The sequence below is a fragment of the Cloeon dipterum genome, chromosome 2, assembly GCF_949628265.1.
Source record: "Cloeon dipterum chromosome 2, ieCloDipt1.1, whole genome shotgun sequence".
NCBI lineage: Eukaryota > Metazoa > Arthropoda > Insecta > Ephemeroptera > Baetidae > Cloeon > Cloeon dipterum.
This window is the reverse complement of record NC_088787.1, coordinates 33457439-33474324: the sequence shown is the minus strand read 5'-3', so window position 1 is coordinate 33474324 and position 16886 is coordinate 33457439. Positions and strand designations below refer to the sequence as shown.

Sequence of the window (16886 nt, the reverse complement as noted above, 5' to 3'; positions counted from 1 at the left end):
TCCTTTACCTTTTCAACAGTCCAAGAATATTTAAAAATCATTATGTATTTTGTTCAATGCACGGCTCACAAAAGCAAATTTTAGTTGCCATAAAAAATATCACTTTTTTTGTTAATGTGCAATTTGTAACACTTGAGTGAGGAGTTCATAAGGCATATAAAGAGCCAAGAATAATTCCTTAATTATTGTTTTAAGACATGTGCACGGCTAACTTTATAAAAGTGCATCAATTTGAACCAAATTTTACTAAAATTACAGGAGTCAAATTTTCCAATGTAGGTCACAAAGAAATGTATTCCAATCATGACAACCTAAACTAGCCAATAAGCTTGCTTCTAATCAAAGAATACCATTTTAGATTCTTAATTCCAATAATTAGTTTTAAGAGATCTTTGACAAATTCAAAAGTGAAGTAGGAATGAAGACACCAGAAAAGTAAGGTTTTAAGTTCTTTTTATTCTTTTTTTGTTTTCATATAAAAATGTATTACATTCTACGGGAAGGGAATTGAAGAGCTCTCGGATAAGCAAAATTACATTGTATGAAAGAAATTTGTCTCGGTGACTACACGCGGCTCCGGATTCCTCGGTAGCGAATTGAATTGCGAGTTTCATTGTGTTCGATCATATATATTATGTACAAATACAGGAGACTGATAATTTACCATACACATTCCTCAACGAAATTTATTGCTTGATGGGTTCAAATGAGGCGCGTGCCGGGAGCCGAGTGCAATTTACAGATGGGGCTCAAGGTTCGCGCAGAAATCTCAACGGAAATCCCTCGGAACGCGTTACAGGCGTGATGTTTCCGTAGTTTCTATTTCATTATTTTCTTTTTTCATATTCGCTCGATTCTGTAGAAAAAAAGCCACGCTAACAAGTGGTGCGCGTGGATCCAAAATCAATCGGTAGTCGCTTATAAAAATAAACAGTTCGAACCAGCGCCTGCAACAATCAAGGCAACCAGGCTGGCGAGCCGGCATTTATAAAATGTCGACTCGGGACACGAATCGAGATTTCTGCCCGAACCTTGGGTCGGTAGCCAAATGAGTGTTTTTCATCTCGGGTCAGAATTTCGCATGACGGATGCTCTACAATTGCAGGAATATTTTTTCCCGGGGATGACGTTGCGCTCGGCGCGTGCCGACGCAATCACACCCTCGGCTGTCGCGTTTTTCTCACTTTTAAAATTTTTATATTCATTTTTTACGTTTTTATCATTCTGTGTTTCGTAAGGCTATTGTTTTCGCTTCCTCTGGAGAACCAAAACTGTTACAATGCGTGTGTGTGTGTGTGTGTGTTTTTTTTATGTGTGTGTGAGTGGAGAGAGAGGGCGGAAGTGGCGAGAAATTAATAAATCGGGCGAGGACGACGAGGGGCGTGAACTATACCCTATCACAGCACTTGGAAAATCGGGGTCCAGCCCTGCCGCGTGCGACGGGACCAGGCAGGGTCCGTCTCGGGACAAGGCGTGGGACCCGAGGCTGAGACAGAAGATAATATCACAGACCGTCGTTTGCTTTCCGTGTCCTCGCCAGGGATTGCAATAAATACGTGTGTCTAATTTCTGCCACCTCCTCAACATAGGCGAGTGAAAAATTCATGTTCGTTTGTTGGGTTTGTTTGTCCGTTTTTTTCATTCATTTTTCATCATCGCCCAGCGGTTGTGAGACGAGTGTGTCTCGGTTGTGTTCTGATAATTTACTGTTTGCTACTCGCGCCGCCTCTTCACTGATTGTGCTGCGGAGGCTGCATCACCATGACTGAAAAATAAAAAATAATACCGTGATGAGTCGACAAATCAAAAAGTAAGGTCGCGTAAACGGGCAGTAAGGTGGCGCCATGGTGAGAATCGCCAAAGAAAAGACAAAATTCAGGGTGGGTGTCAAACCAAAATGATTTGTGATTGAACGAAAAGCGCCCGAAAAAACGTTTTAAAGTAAAAGTTTTGATCGAGGTTTGAAACCAAGACAAACGTGAAATTACTTTCCATAGTCGTCAAGAGCAAAAACTTTGCTTTTGGGAGAGTAGGAAACCAAATTGGTGTTAGAATTGAAGTTGGTAGATGCGGAGGATCGAGAGTGTGTTTCTTTTCTAGGTGTGTGATGGAAAAAACTTCACAGGAAGTTTTCAAAATAATTGCGGTCCAAAAGCAAAGTTGATGGAATGGTCGGTTTTATTCATTGTACAAAATCCAGGAGCAGATGTTACAAGAAGCCATGTGGTTAGTACGGGGTTTTCTGTCTTGGTTTCATTGAAAACGAATTACGTCGGTTGAGAAGAAACAGAATTATTTCTTTCGCCACTGATCACTTGGGGGCTCGCACAACATTTTTGTCAGTCTAGGTCAGCGTTCGGCAAGACTTGGGCTGGTCATGTCTGAATAAATTAATGTAATGCGTGAGATGGGCAAACTCAAACTGATTGTGAGCCGATGTCCTTGTTATCAAATTTTTACAATCGGCGATATTGCTGTAATACGCACGGGAACACGCAAAGAGCGAAATCAAAGTGTTCAAATCAACCACTGCCAGTGTATCTACATAAATTACAAATTACATTTCAGGACAGACAGAATTTTACAGCTACCCATTGCACGCATTGAGTGAGAAGGATGTACTGTACAGTATCACAAACACAGAACCTCTCAAATTTACACACAGTTTACAAAACAGCCAGCCCAAAATCATTCCCGATGACCTCCGCACTTCCTGAGAGCCTTCGAAGGGCGAGTGCCGCGACTTTGCCACAAGATTTATCTGAATAAAGGTTTTCAGACAGAAAAAAATGAGACAGTATTTGCAAGGTTGCACTGTTCTTCCTTTGGTTTTCACGCCACAGGTTACAACTGGTTAATCTTTTTTAAACCATCCGGATAAAAATTTCAAGATATTATTTAATTTATGAAAGCTAAGAGCACTAATTCAAATAGTTTTCTTCGAAAATTCCTTTGGCAAATGATTTTTTCTGTCCAAATGAAAGGTTCAAGGTGACTTGCTGACTAATAAATTAAGTATTATTTGCAAGACATTGGTGTAAGGGGAAACAGAGTAATGCATAACAGAAAAAAATGCGCAAAATTTAGCAGTCCTGATGATTGGGTTGAAAACAGCGTCGGTTAAGAAAAGACTGTATAAAGAATACGTGCCAAACGTTGGAAAAAATTCTTGGAATTTGATACTCTGAGGAAATTTCAGTAATTAGGCTCTAGCTCATAATTCAGACGGTTCTAGAGGAATACTAGTTTTAAAATCAGGGTTTCCACGAAATGCAAATCTGCCAGAATTGCTCAAATTTAAAAGCCCAAGTTAGAGGGCCGCGGCACCGGCCTCGAAAGGATCTCAGAGGTGGCGGCGCTGTCCATAAGACGGTCAGTCGGTGTCGGAGCAGAAAGCGTCGCACAAGAGCTGCAGAGCAGACCCTTGCAACCTCCCATCCATCCATCAGTCGCTATTTTTTCGTTAGCCCCAGTCACGAACAATTAGAATCGGCACGTCATCACAAGAGCACCGGCGGTGGCGGCAGCGGAGCGGGGGCGGGTTCTCTCAGCGGCGGACGTAGCGGAACTCACCTGCTGGGCCCTGCCACATCTGCTGCTGCGGGTGGGGCTGCATGTAGGGCTGCTGCACGAGCTGGGCGGCAGGCACGCCGGGGGCGCCGCCCGGCGGAGGCATCTGTTGGTGCATGCTGGGGAACATGGAGTAAACCTGCTGCTGCGGCGGCGGCACCTGCGGCGGAGGCGCCGCCTGCTGTTGCTGCACCGGCGGCGGCGGCTGCTGGTATGCTGATGACGGCGGCGGGCCCCCGCTGCCGGCTCCCTGTTGCCCCTGACCCTGTCCTTGGGGCTGCGACGGCGACGGCGTCTGCTGGTTCGACTGCTGCGACGGCCCGCCCTGCGGGGGCGGACCCTGCGGCGCCGCCGCATTCGGTGGTGGAGGGTGTGGGTGGTGCATGTGCGGGTGCGCCATCGGCGACGCCATGTAGATCTGCTGCGGCGGCGCCTCCGTGTGGTACGGCATGTTCATGATGCCTGGGTTCTGCATTGTCATCCGTACCAGTTGCTGAAGACACAAATCAAATTCATTTATTACAGGGGATAATTGATTTCAAGATGAAATGAAACCGCTAGGATTTTCATGGAATTTCGAAGTGGTAAATATGAGAAAATTAAGCAATGTGAATAAAACAATGATCTCTAGCACTGGTTTGCATCACAATTTTGGCCAATTAATCAGCAAACGTGGATCTACAACTACTCTTCAGGCCATTCACTCGCCAAATGACTTGGTGAAAGATTTAAAGAAAAATCCACACTTTGTAATGCAGCCTGAGAGTCAGGCCACACTCCTCGACCATTCATATTATTTATGTTTCCTTTTGTAGCATTTAACGATATTTTCTGAAAGATATAACTATTATAAACACTTACTGGAGGATGGTAGCCCTGCGAGGCTGGCATCATTTGAGCATTAGGGGCCTGGGAGAAGTTGTAGAAGTGGGCGGTGGTCATGGTGGGCGGCGCCATCAGCGGCTGGCCGGTGGCGGCCGCCACCTGGATCTGCGACATCTCCGGCCTGTGGTGTGCCGAGATGGGCATGGTCGGTATGTCTGTACGGACAGAAAAACAGACGGATTAGCGCATCGCACCCAGGGCCTAGAGTACTTACTCTTACGCAGATTTCGGCCCTGGTTGTAGTTCGGGTTCATCAGCATGACTACAGGCGCGATGCCCTGCACGTTCTGCGGCGGCACGGTATACTGCTGCGGCGTCTGTGGCGTGTGCGGCCGCGAAGTGCCCGGCGTGCTTGGCGACCTCTGCACCACCAATGAAAATGTTCCAAATTTAGTAAGCGTATAATAAAAATTTCCCTTGTTTGCCATTCAGAGAAAATTTTGATTCTCTATGAGTAACAAATTGTAATAGAAAATAGCAGAACTTGGAAATACCTTTAAAATTTGTCCACGGGCGAAATTCTTACATGAAATGCAGCGTTAAAAAAATTTTAGGATTTCAAAAACCTGCACGAACGTTTCACAAGCTATTCAGGCAGGCTTTCTTAATTAATGATCAGCTTTAGAATTTTGAAGGCAAGGAAAACACAATGCTCAAGATTTTATTAATAACTTATAGAACTATTCCTAAATAATTAAAAAAACATAAACTTCCAAGAATTATTTTAAAATTATTAATTGTTCTACTAAAGCGTCGGAAAACCAGCCAGTATCAGCTGTTATTTCCTAGGTGAAAAACTTACGAAATAATGTTTATGTTGAAAGCGAAATCAGATAATTTTTTCTGAACACAAAGAAATTTAGCTGGATCCTAAATAAAATGGAGCAGAATAACAACTTACTGGGAAAATACTACTTGATTTCCTTTTATTCTGATTGAACAGCAAGACTGGCCCTGACCCACCAATTCAATCTTCGTATTTTTGCCTTAATAAAAAAGGAAATGCCACTCACTTGAGCGCATAAAATTTAGCAAGTTTCTCCCAACTCTTAACCAGTTTTCATAATATATATACCGTTTGTTTATACGAAAAAATTTGACCCTAGTTGTATACCAGTTCTAAATTATGACATTAAGTCAAAACTTCTAACGTAAGCAAGCTTCAAAAAGGTTTTTAGTGAGAAAAAATGCCTCAAATTCCTTATTCATAGTGTGAAGAACAATAATTGCAATTTGTCATTATTTAACTTTTGACTCACCGGAGTGAAAGGTTTAGCTGCAGGGTTCAGTACAAATTCCTTAGCGTTGGGGTTGAGGGTGGAGTTCTTGAAAGTGTTCCCTTTATCCTCGCTCTTTATCTCGTCAGATGGACCAGGAGTCTGCGGTTTGGGCGCCGGAGACGCAGTTGGTGTTGGCTTATTGTCGACGGGTTCCTCAGCCAGTTTGAAATCCTGGTTGAACTTTTTGAGATCCTGCACTGCATCTTCGCGAATGGCTGTAACAAAGAGCAAATAGATGTCAGTCAAAAGATCTAGCGTACAGGGTGAGCAGAGAATAAATGATTTGAATGACGATTCCTTTCCTTTTTTTTGAAAAAATTTTAAGTACCATTTGGAAATCTTTTGGTAGATTGGGTAACCAGACAATATATTTCTTTCTAACAAATAAATACTGTAAGTCTTATAAAATATCTAATTTTGTTTAGCACCAGTACATAATTCAACCTTTTAAACCATGCAGGGTAATTCAAAAGGCGTGTATCTGAAAATAAATCAAATATTTTATAATTCCTAAACCTTGGACCAAATATGACGGGCTGAACAAGATTTTTATTGCTGGGTCAAAAAGTAGGGAATGATTGTCTGGACTAATTTGTTTTTGTATTTCAAGGTTATTACGTTGTCTGGCAGGCAGAGAGGCTGGCTTGCGCTGGTCCAGCGGCGGTCTGCCAGTAGGTTGTGGGGGCTGTTGTTGTTGTTGTTGCTGCTGCTGCTGTTGTTGTTGTTGTTGTTGTTGCTGCTGCTGCTGCTGCTGCATTGCTGCCTGTTGCTGTGCGTGCGCTTCCTGAGCCGCCTGCTGCTGCTGCTGCTGCTGCTGCTGTTGTTGCTGCTGCTGGTTCTGCTGCTGCATGATGTGCTTATCCCTCTCAATAAGGGGAACCATCTACAAGAAAGGGTGTGTTAGTCGGTCTAAAGCTTTTCCTATCGAGCATCAACTTACAGTCATGTGGAGCGGCATTTGTTGGGTGATGGGCGCGGGCGAGGTGCTCTGCTGATAGGTCATGCCTTGTGGTGGCTGGTGATGCTTTTGTTCGTGGTATCTTGGCTGATCGTTGAATCTGCCACGACCTGAAAACAGGCACAAGAAGACACGTCAAGATTGCTGAGACAACTGAGAGTTGATCAAAAGTTATGTGTTGAATCGCTTGTAACACTATTCCAACTTTAAAAATGTTTGTTCAACACACACCAGCTGCACTAACATTTGTCAAATTATTTATGATTAGACTTAAAACTTGGAAGTAGCCTCAATAGCAGGGAAATTTAGGATTTAAGTTTAAGTAATTTAATTAGAGAAGTCCACCAATTCACAAATTTTTAAATTCTTCCGATGATATTTCGAAATTTTCTTCAAAACATTCTCCAGGATTTCATCAAATTGTAATGATGATTTATACTTTCATTTAATTATATATTAAAAGCTTAAAAATGGATAAAACCCTCCGACGTTAAGTTACACCCCTATCCAATAGCCGCCTTTAACTGTCCCATTCAATTTATTGCACTACTTGTTACAAAAGCAGTGAGGCATGAGATGATTGAATAATCACTGTCACAAGTATTTAGTCAGGATTGGGAGGGAGGAACTCACCCTGTCTTCCTCCCTGCATGGGCATCCCCTTTTTGTTGGAGCCAGCGTCCATGGGTCCGCTGTTCATCGTCTTCTGTTGCTGCAACGCGCCCTGCGCGGCGGCGAGAGCTGCAGCGGCGGCCGGATTGTAGCCGCCCATTTGCGACTGCTGCGGCGGTGGCGTCTGCGGCGAATACGACTGATGTTGCTGGAAGGGCTGCGAGTTGTAGCCCTTGGAGTGGTGCATGCCACCCATGCCTGGCGACGTCGTGTTCCGCATGCCCTGCTTGCCGCCCTGGTGCGGCGTCGACTGAGGCGGCTGCTGCTGCTGGACAGGGGGTGGTTGCTGCAACTGCGGAGGTTGCTGCAACTGCGGGGGTTGCTGCTGCTGCTGCGGCTGCTGAGGCTGAGGGGGTGCTTGGTTGCCCTGCGGTGACTGCGGGGGCAGAGGGCCTTTCCGCTTTGCTGGAGGCACGTACGCGTTGCTATTCGGCTTGGGTTCAGGCGCGGCAGCGGCGGGTGGACTGGCGGCCGCCGGCTCTTCGGCGCGCACCACTGCAGCAAACCGCTCCTCCTCGTCTCCGTCGCCGTTCTCCAGCTCCAGCCGGCTGCTGTGGCCAGGCGCGTTCTCGATCTCGCGTGCGAGTTGGGTAGCTCGTGCCTCGGCCTCTCTGCACGTGGCAAATAGAAATAATTAAATGAGCAGCAAAGCAATTTAATGGGATTCATACTATTACTTCTTTAATAATTCACAACTACCAAAATTTTAAAAATATGTTAAAGATGTCAACACTTGAGGTTGGTATTGCCATGATGTAATCTAAACGGACTTAAGCTTCGTTGCATAAAGATTAAGCCAAATTAATAATGAGTTCGGAACCAATCAGGAAGATGTCAGTTTTGATTTCATCATGAATAAATATTGTAGGTGGAAGAATAAATAATACAGCAACTGTGCCACAAGGGCGAGGAGAAAAAGAGATGCATGTGACGTAAATTAGTAGTAAGTAACTTAGAATAACAGTGAAGAATCAATTGAAAAATGATTGCACTTTCTTATTTTATGGGACTTTCCTCTCTTTTTCTAACGTTTCATTAAGTTTTCAGAATAAAATGGGCAATTACAAATTAAAAAAATAATTTTCCAGGAAGATAAGAAGTCAAATAGCACCAAATTTTATTTCATGCCAATTTTTTGAAGCTCTATTATTTTGTTGATAATTTTAAGTCCATGAGCTTGCATAGAGATTATTTCTTTTGATTAGAACGTAAAGTTAGTTGTGTGGAAGATTATTATCACAAGAGAAAAAATATCATGCAAGACCACAGACAATATCCTTGTGAGTCGAAAATAAGCATAATATAATGCAAAGCAATAAAAAATAGCGCGATAACAGTTAAAGAAAGACTGCTTTTTGGCATCTTTTCTTTTGTTTGTGTATCAAATCAGAATTTTCAATCCAATTGATAAAATGACAATCTTACTTGAATTCTTTGGTGTCCTTCTTCTGCAGAGGGACAGTGTAGGAAGGAAGTGAGTGGTCGTAGGATGTCGTGACACCGTATTTGTTGGCATTCATTCGGAACATTTCTTGAGGGTCCCAACCGTTCGGCTGTTAGAGGGAGAGCAAAAGATTTCAGCATAATATCCACGAGCGGAGCTAGAACGACAAACCTCTTTCGCGTTCGAGCTCGTTTCCAATTCGATTTCGTCGCCGTTGACAGGCCCCTCCCAGGGTTCGAGTTCCCGCTCTGTCACCTGGCCGTTGAACTTACTGATGACTGAATCAGTTTGAAAAGCATCTGCGAGAGAGAAAAGGAGCAAGTGAAACACAGTGGAAGCCAGCGCAATGCGTTCGTTACCTTTGGTGGCGAACTCAAGGTCGACGTTGAGTGCCTGGATGGTGATGACGTCGGCCGCCTTGAAGATGAGCTTCTCCATGACGGTATCCACGGTCACCTCGCCGGGTCGGTTCGGGTCGACCCTATGGGCCAGCTCCAGCACGACGTCGAATTGAGGAGAGAAGGTGCGCAGCACACCTTCAAACACGGAGCCAGCTACGGTCTGGACCTGATCAACAGACAACCAAACCAATTATGTTACATACAATAGAGTAAGACCCGGTGACGTAAAAGAAATTAAAAATGCGATAAGACGCGGAAACGGATTTCGCCGCGTGTGCGAATTTATCACTTTCCCAGTAATAATAATTCTAAGGCCAGTGAGTGCATCGCGGCGGCCGGTCGGTGATGTCATCGGCGCGATTCCTCCGACGTGATTCACCCGCGCGCGGATGCATAGCAGAATGAACAGATAACGCGAGCAATGAGCGCCCGTCCGTTCGTTCGCCGTCTTAAAATACACACACGTTTATCTCGGCAGCCACCGGAGACGATAAAAAAGAGAGCTTTTGACTTTCTGCCCGTGTCAGTGAGCGTTTGTGCGCTTGGTGAAAACTAGCTGGTTTGTTTTCCAAAATGGGGCATGCGCGTGCGAAGGCTGCACGTGATAACGTTATGAAAGACGAGACAATACCTCACCGGCGGAAAAAATAGAGTTATTTTGCCAGAATTGGCCTCGTCGGGTTATTTGCAATTTTTTTCTTTCTCTCCAGCTGACGGCGACCGCAACGCGCGAAGCTTTTGCTCTTTTACGAAATACTACTTGATGTTTCTTCACGAAATCGATCATGTGGTTGCGAAATTGTGGCCGCAAAGATCTTACTGAGGGTGATGCGGCATTCCAAGGGCCATGAGAGAGAACAGGCTGACTCGGCCGAAAGAAAGGCAGCAAGATGTGCCAATGACGCGAGTAAAGAGCGTCAATGAAATGATTTTTAAATCAAAATTACCGAAAAAGTAGGCACGATGCCGCAGTGCCTGCGTTTAGTGACCGGCTCCTCCCCCGCTTTCAACTGTTTGTTATACAATAATTAAGATTCAAGATGGCTGTCTTGCGGGAAACTCAAGTGGAAAAGGGTAAAATATACCAAAATCGTGAGCAGATAAACGGTGTTCCAGGCGAACTGAGTAGAGGATTTCCCATTTGCATCAAATTAAGAATGCATGGCTAGTGAACCGTCCTATTAATCGTCAATGCGGAAATAAAAGGGTTGCCAACCCTTCGGGAAATTAATTAGCTCTGCGTTGACCGCATCTCTCTCTATCGTGCTTTCAGCTTTCGCTCGATCTGTTGACACGAGTTTCAGATTTCGCGTCATCTGGCGCGTTTTATGGAACAAAAACTTTCCTCCGCCTTGGACGGCGGCGACGACGACAGCGCGAATTAATGCACAGCGAGACGGCCATGCGCACTTCTCACGACCGACTGTTACATTGGCCGAGAGACCGACGTTGCGTTCAAAGGAATCGGAATGGAACATTGGGGCACGGACCACGCGAAAACGAGGCCGGCGGAAAAAAAATCGTTTGGGAAATGAGCGCTTCCGAGTCCGCTTCCCGCGGAGGCAGGCCGCAATAATTGGGTCTGAGAGGAAAATTAAATAGGAAAAGGGATGCCAGACGTGACCTAGTTTATTAGCGCGACAAAACAAAACGCGTCGCGCCACGCGTACATCCCAGCCACCCACGCAGCGGCATGCTCCGAATTGCACAAACTGCACCGCAGTAGTTACACGGAGTGAATTAAAAAAATGAATTATCATCTGCAGCGAGTGGAATCCTGGGCAGCTCAAAATGGCAGCCAGGCGAAAACTTACAAATTGTACACCACTTGCTTGGTCAGCCGAATCTCAATTAAACTTGAGTTGGAGACTTGATTTTTCTTATTGTTAGACTTCCTTGAAGTCTCGGACATTTCAAGTCAGCCATCTGAAAGTGAAATGGTAGGAGGCTAGTTTTTCGAAGGACTCACCTGAACGTTGGAGCCCACATGGGCAGTGACTGCGTGCATGAACGGGGCGTTGCTGTACACTCCTTCGACGGTCACGCTGCGTTCGGGCCGCGTCCGTGGGGACCTGCAATCAGGACGAAGACGTCGGATTAGTCCAGAAGCGCCGGTCGGGCCGTCGACCCGTGACCCCGATCCGGGCCCAAGTGGGTCAGCGGACGGCGAGAGCCCCCCTCGGCTGGTTCGGGGCCGGCCGTGCCGCCCCCGGGGGCGACTGTTTCGGTGCCGGGCGGCTTACGCGGGTCGAGCGGGTGCCGGGCCAATCATGCAGGGGGTGCGGGCGTGTGTGATGGCCGCCGTCGCCTCTGCAGCAGCCGAGCAGCGACGACCGTCGGCGGCACTGCTGCTGCTGCTGCCGGTGCTGCTGCTTGCTGGTGCGCGATCGATGCGCCGATCGAAGCCGGGCACCCAGCTGCTGTACGCTCTTTGTCTTGCGCCCCTCGGCCGGCGCCGCCGACGCCAACGCCACACAGCTGATCAACAACAAACACAGCGCGCGACCGGACCAAGATGGGGGGGCTACGAATCGCCACTTTCGCGACTGTGCCGTGTGCCGTCGCTAATTGCCCGCTTCCGGTACGTTGCACTTTTGCGGTGGATCGCGCCGGGGGGAAGCGAACGAGAATGCCGCGCGCACGAGGAAGTGAAGCCCTATTAATTGTTTCTTGTGTGCACTCGAATTTGAGGAAAAGCTGACGCAGGACTGCAAAATTCCCACCGCGCGTGACCGCACAACATTTCGTGTTTGGCGTTTGGAAGGCTCGAACGGAGCCGTTTCCTTTTATTTACTGACTAGTACCTTTCGCAAAGTTTTGGATTTTCTGCTAGCACACTAATTTTTAAAGTGATGCGATTATCACTATCAGGGGGAATAAGTTTAGCAGAAGTCTTTCCCTTAACAAGAATTGTCTCTAAAAAGAAACATTTTTATGTAAAAAATTATTTTTTTACAAATAACTGACCTCGACAAATTAAAAACAAGTAGTGCTTATACTTTCATTTCAGCACGAAGATAATAAAACAGAGCCTCTTAAACCAACAAGACAACAGGACGAAAACAGATCGATATAAATTTGCAAGTGTGACTTTCGAGACCAGCAACCCCTCCGCCCTCCGTGCATATCAGTTACTGCTCACCGCAACGATGGCTAATCACCCTCCTCTGACTCCGACCCGGCGGCGCTGCGAAAGAGCTGCACGCATCCCCTTTCGGAAAAGCGCACACACACACCGCGCGGGCGAGAAACGCCCCCTGTGCCCGACGCGAGCCACGGTGGTGGCCGATGCTGTTACCAAGTTGCTAGAGGTTGCACCGCTGATGTGAGCGAGAGAGAAAGAGAGGACGGAAAAATCGATAAATAATGCGGCCGGCGGGTTGGAACTGGAATACGACACGATTCAAGAAGTGCAACTAATAGTTCAGCGAGTCGAGGACCTTTTTCACTCCAATCTATTAATAGCTCCGTTCAAGAGCGTTGCATTAATGGAGCAGAAACATTAGAAAAAATCAAACGCGCCTCGGCAAATGATCAAAATATGGGCTACTATGTTGATTGAAAATCTAGTACTGTAACCAGAAAGCTATTTGTTAATTAACAGTCATATTTTTTTCAGCGTGTCCTTGTTTAGAATCTAAACCTAGCAACAAGCTAATAAAATAATTCGCCCATTAAATAAAAAGTACTCATTAAACATGAGTTGCCCCAAGGAAATTTTTAAGAAACAAAATAAGAGGTGGCGATCGCTAAGGATGCAATTTTCTGTGCTGCAAATCGATCGATCGTTTTAGAAGTGAACAACCTGCTGGTGTCACATGATACTATATGCGGCGATTCAAATGTAAAACACCTCATTGAATATTACAAAATATCGTGTTTGTTTGCGTTAAAGAGTCCGTTATGTGAAGCTCAAAATTTCTCCGTTCAGAGGAGAATGAGAGTTCAGCAGCTTAAGTAAAAAAATTTGTTTAGAAAAGGAAAAGGTGGAGAATACAGTTAGCATAAGCTTCTCAGACTCGTTTTCCCGCAGTTCTTATCAAAAGAGCTTCTCGTGAATTTCTGCCACGCGAATATTTTGTGTACTTGGCTACTCTCATTATATAGTTGAAGTGAAGAGGGAAAATGGTGGAATTTGAATAGGTACAAAGCTCTGGTTAAAATGATCAAATAATACAACTCTAGTGATGTTTTAAATCAACACAGAAACATAAAGGCAAAATACGCAATTCAAATTCACAATGTTATTCATCGTCAGTTATCTTATTTAATTGCATTATCAGCCAGCCGTGCTGCAGTTAGAAGAAACATCACTCTCAAGAGTTGAATACTCTTGCAATTGCAGCGATTAATTAAATCAGTGGGAAAGAAAAAAAACAAGCAGCGACGGACCCACTCGAACATTCCTAAATAGCACGTGCTCGGGATATTTTTTTCGAGTCTGTCGAGTCGAGACGGTGCTAAATTTAGCAAGCGTCACAGTTTTTGCGCCCGCCTTAATTAATTAGGAGTTGCAAAAAAGGAAGAAGAAAATTGTCAAACACAATGCAACAACTTGTGCTGTGCAAAAAAAAAATCTAAAAATAGGACGGGTTGATGTCCTAGTCACGAGGAAGCTGACAAAAATGGCCTTTGGCGTGGCCACACGATGCGTTCGAGAAGTTCCATTCATAGATTGTGTGTCCGCTATACACCCACATTCGGCTTCTTCTCGACCGGAAACGCGCTTCACAATCGTTTGCCGTCTCTCTCTCACTCGTGTATGTTTTTATCACTGTCTCTCTCGCTTCCACTCTCAGCATCCAGCCACGACGATGCAAACCCCAGCAGCAATTGTGCACTGGTGATTGATCGATTGGCTTTTGCGGTTGAGTGGCGTGGTCGGCCGATCACTGACCTATCTAAGGGCTTCAAATGACTGACGGAATTTCAAGATTATTGATAAAAAGTGCATGCTTTCCTCGGCTTTATAGCAAAATTTGTGAAAAGGGATCACTGTTCGTAAAGGATAGTATTGAGGGGATGAAAGTTGATTCAAGTTCTACTATTGAAAATTAAACAAGAAATGTTCAATTCATCATTTGGGGCATTTAATATGGTTTTTAGCGATAAAAATCAATTATTTGACATATTGGAAAGGTTTCCCACGCTCTCCCATTAAACGAACGAAGTGAATCAATGTAGAGGTCAGTATTTTTCTCGTGCCGGCACGGATTGGGAAGAAAATCGCAGGCAACAAACTAGAGTCTAAATTCGCCTATTATTAACACTCGGCTCATATTTCTGCTGGCCAGTTCCCACGCATACCGACTTCCAAATACACCCCTTCGACTGAGTCCAGTGCCCACCCAGCAGCAGTAGCAGCAGCTTCGTTCTTTGTTTTGATAGCTGCTTCCGTGGGAATGTACCAACCTGTGAGATTTGAGATACAAAAAAAAAAAAGAAATCGCGCAGTTTCTTTAGGTTTTTGGAGCTTGCAATTGACGAAAAGAGTTAAATAAAAGAAAATGCTGAAAACGTTGCATGTTGCAAATTAAGAATTTAAAAACTTACAAACCTATTTGCTGGAAGCTGTAGGTTAACACTACAAATGTAAACACATATACACACACATAATACCTCCGTTTTGTTCTTAATTTGATCTAATAATATGAAAACGAGAAAAATAATAAAAATAGAGCTGCTGGTTCTGATAAACTCAACGAGAAATTAATTAAATACTCGTGAAAAACCTGATAAAGACCTGCAAGTAAACTGATAGGATGAAACATGAAAGAGAACGTTTAAATTATTTATATATACAGTTGATTAAACAAGGTCCAAGGTCTAAATAGAACAGAGATAAGAGTAAACATTGTGTCGATGGAACTATTATGGTAAATTTCCGATTTAAATAAACTCAGATCAAAAATGCAGCCAAACAGATTAAACACCAGTAAAAATTAATTAACACAGTCATTGTCTCCTATAGTTCTCAATTGCATAATATATACATATTATTTTTTTTCCTTCATGAATAAAATGATGCCTCACATTGAGTGAGGAGGTATAATATTACTCTAAAATGGCCCGATCGATCCACAATAAAAATAATATTCCATCTGAGGGAACAGATTGTATTGCAACAAAATGTTTTGCAAGCAGGATCAACATTGATAAAGTTGCCTTATCGCGATAAAAACTTCCAAAAACATCGGGCACAATTAAACGAGGCTGGCGCTTCCGCACCCCCCCCCCCCTCGAGTCCGAATGGCGCGGATAAATTCTGGAACGATCGGGTGAAAAACTCGGTCATTGTAGCTCAGGGCGGAGTTGTTTTCCTACTGAAAGATGAAAAATAAACAGAAACACGGTGCCGGTCGAGGCATTTCGAGTCATCGTCGCCTCCCTGGGGACCGGGAGTGTCGAAATTGGGGGGTGCGACCCCAGCATCCTCCCCCCGGCAAGTGTCTCTCCCAACGTTGTCAGATGCCAAAAATCGAGTCGAGACAAACACTGTTCACGTGGGGGCGTGGCACTGGGGAAGCACGCGTTTCGGCCCGAAATCTCTTAAATCCCTCGACGGAAAGGGACCGTTGGGCCGATCGCGTGCGGATGCGGCCCTCGGTGCCGAATCGGCGGACAAGAGAAGGTTCCGAACGCCGAAAATTCAAGGCCAACCACATGTGCGGCGAAAACAGGTCAATTGCCTGCCTTTGGCGGCGCCGTGGCGGCGGATCGATCGGCGCCACGGCGCCCGGGGGCGCAAGATGGGCCTTGAGGGCCGCGCGAAACGGTTGAAGGGACGGGAAATAAGGGCCCGCGTAGACTGGCGGCGAGTGGCACCGTGAAGGTCATTAACCCGTTCGACTCACTCGTGCTAGCTCCATCTTATTTGCGAATCCCACGTGCGGTGTCAGGGGGCCCCAAGGGCCCTTGGACCAGTTGGGACCCGGTGTCGGGCAATTCGAGGGCTTACCTGGTTGAGTTGACGCGACGGTTCCCCTTTTTCATCTTGGCCTCCTCGTTTCGGCCGGGATTGCAGCCCTCACGAAGTTTGGTCGGGACCGGAATTTTGAAGGTTGTGTTTCGTACGTTTCCGATCGCAAAGAACTCTTCACAAACCTGGGAAGTAGAGTGGATGTTAATCAGGTGTCCAGAGTGGGCACGGCGGACACGGCCACGCGTTTTCCGATCACTTACTCAGTTAATTTAACGAGCTTGGAAAAATATCCCTGCGAACTGAACTCGCCTCCAATGGCTGACGAACGCGGATGAATTTTCCCAGCTGACGTAATCGATATCCCGAAGTGCCTTTGAACGCCGTGTTTTCACCTACTGAACGTGTCAGACTGCAATTTTAAACATTTATCGAGGAAAAACAAACTTTTTGTCGCTAGAAAATAATTTTGTATTGTTGTCAGCGCGAAAAATAATCGAACTATTTCTCGTTGCTCCACTCGCAATACACATTTCCCTCCCTCGACTCCAGCGCCGAACATGCTCGCCGCGGCCTTAGCTGCAAGCACAACGAAACAAGGTGTGAGCGTGAATAAAATGGCGCGAACGCTCTCGGAATTCGGAAGGGGTGGTGGGAGGTGGAATGCTATCGTTCAGATCGGAGATCGCATGGTTTCCATTAAAAATCTGGTTTAACGAGATCTTTATTGAGCAGTTTTGGAATGCGAACGCCAAAG

General features: G+C 45.4%; 1 protein-coding gene across 4 annotated transcripts; it reads right to left on the bottom strand.

Moving 5' to 3' along the window:
- Positions 1-436: 436 nt before the first annotated feature.
- Positions 437-16552, bottom strand: LOC135934947 (ataxin-2-like protein). 4 transcript variants are annotated; one of them, XM_065476927.1, is made up of 15 exons: positions 16393-16552; positions 16169-16314; positions 11180-11282; positions 9169-9376; positions 8981-9108; positions 8791-8918; positions 7327-7976; positions 6676-6803; positions 6354-6618; positions 5715-5950; positions 4950-4976; positions 4670-4817; positions 4432-4610; positions 3574-4063; positions 437-1765 (listed from the first exon to the last, which is right to left on the bottom strand). In XM_065476927.1, the coding sequence occupies exons 2-15, from the start codon at positions 16201-16203 to the stop codon at positions 1731-1733; spliced, it is 2760 nt and encodes a 919-aa protein (XP_065332999.1). In that variant the 5' UTR covers positions 16204-16314; positions 16393-16552; the 3' UTR covers positions 437-1730. The 4 variants fall into 4 exon arrangements, with proteins under 4 accessions (XP_065332999.1, XP_065333000.1, XP_065333003.1 ...); XM_065476928.1 differs by having other exon boundaries at positions 4676-4817; XM_065476931.1 differs by lacking the exon at positions 4950-4976.
- Positions 16553-16886: the final 334 nt, after the last annotated feature.

Excerpts from the sequence above, each read along its gene's own strand:
- LOC135934947 (XM_065476927.1), bottom strand. The coding sequence starts at position 16,203 with ATGAAAAAGGGGAACCGTCGCGTCAACTCAACCAG. Across the intron at positions 6,804-7,326 it reads CATGCAGGGAGGAAGACAGG|GTCGTGGCAGATTCAACGAT; the intron begins GTGAGTTCCTCC and ends GCCTGTTTTCAG. Across the intron at positions 1,766-3,573 it reads GATGTGGCAGGGCCCAGCAG|TCATGGTGATGCAGCCTCCG; the intron begins GTGAGTTCCGCT and ends TTTATTTTTCAG.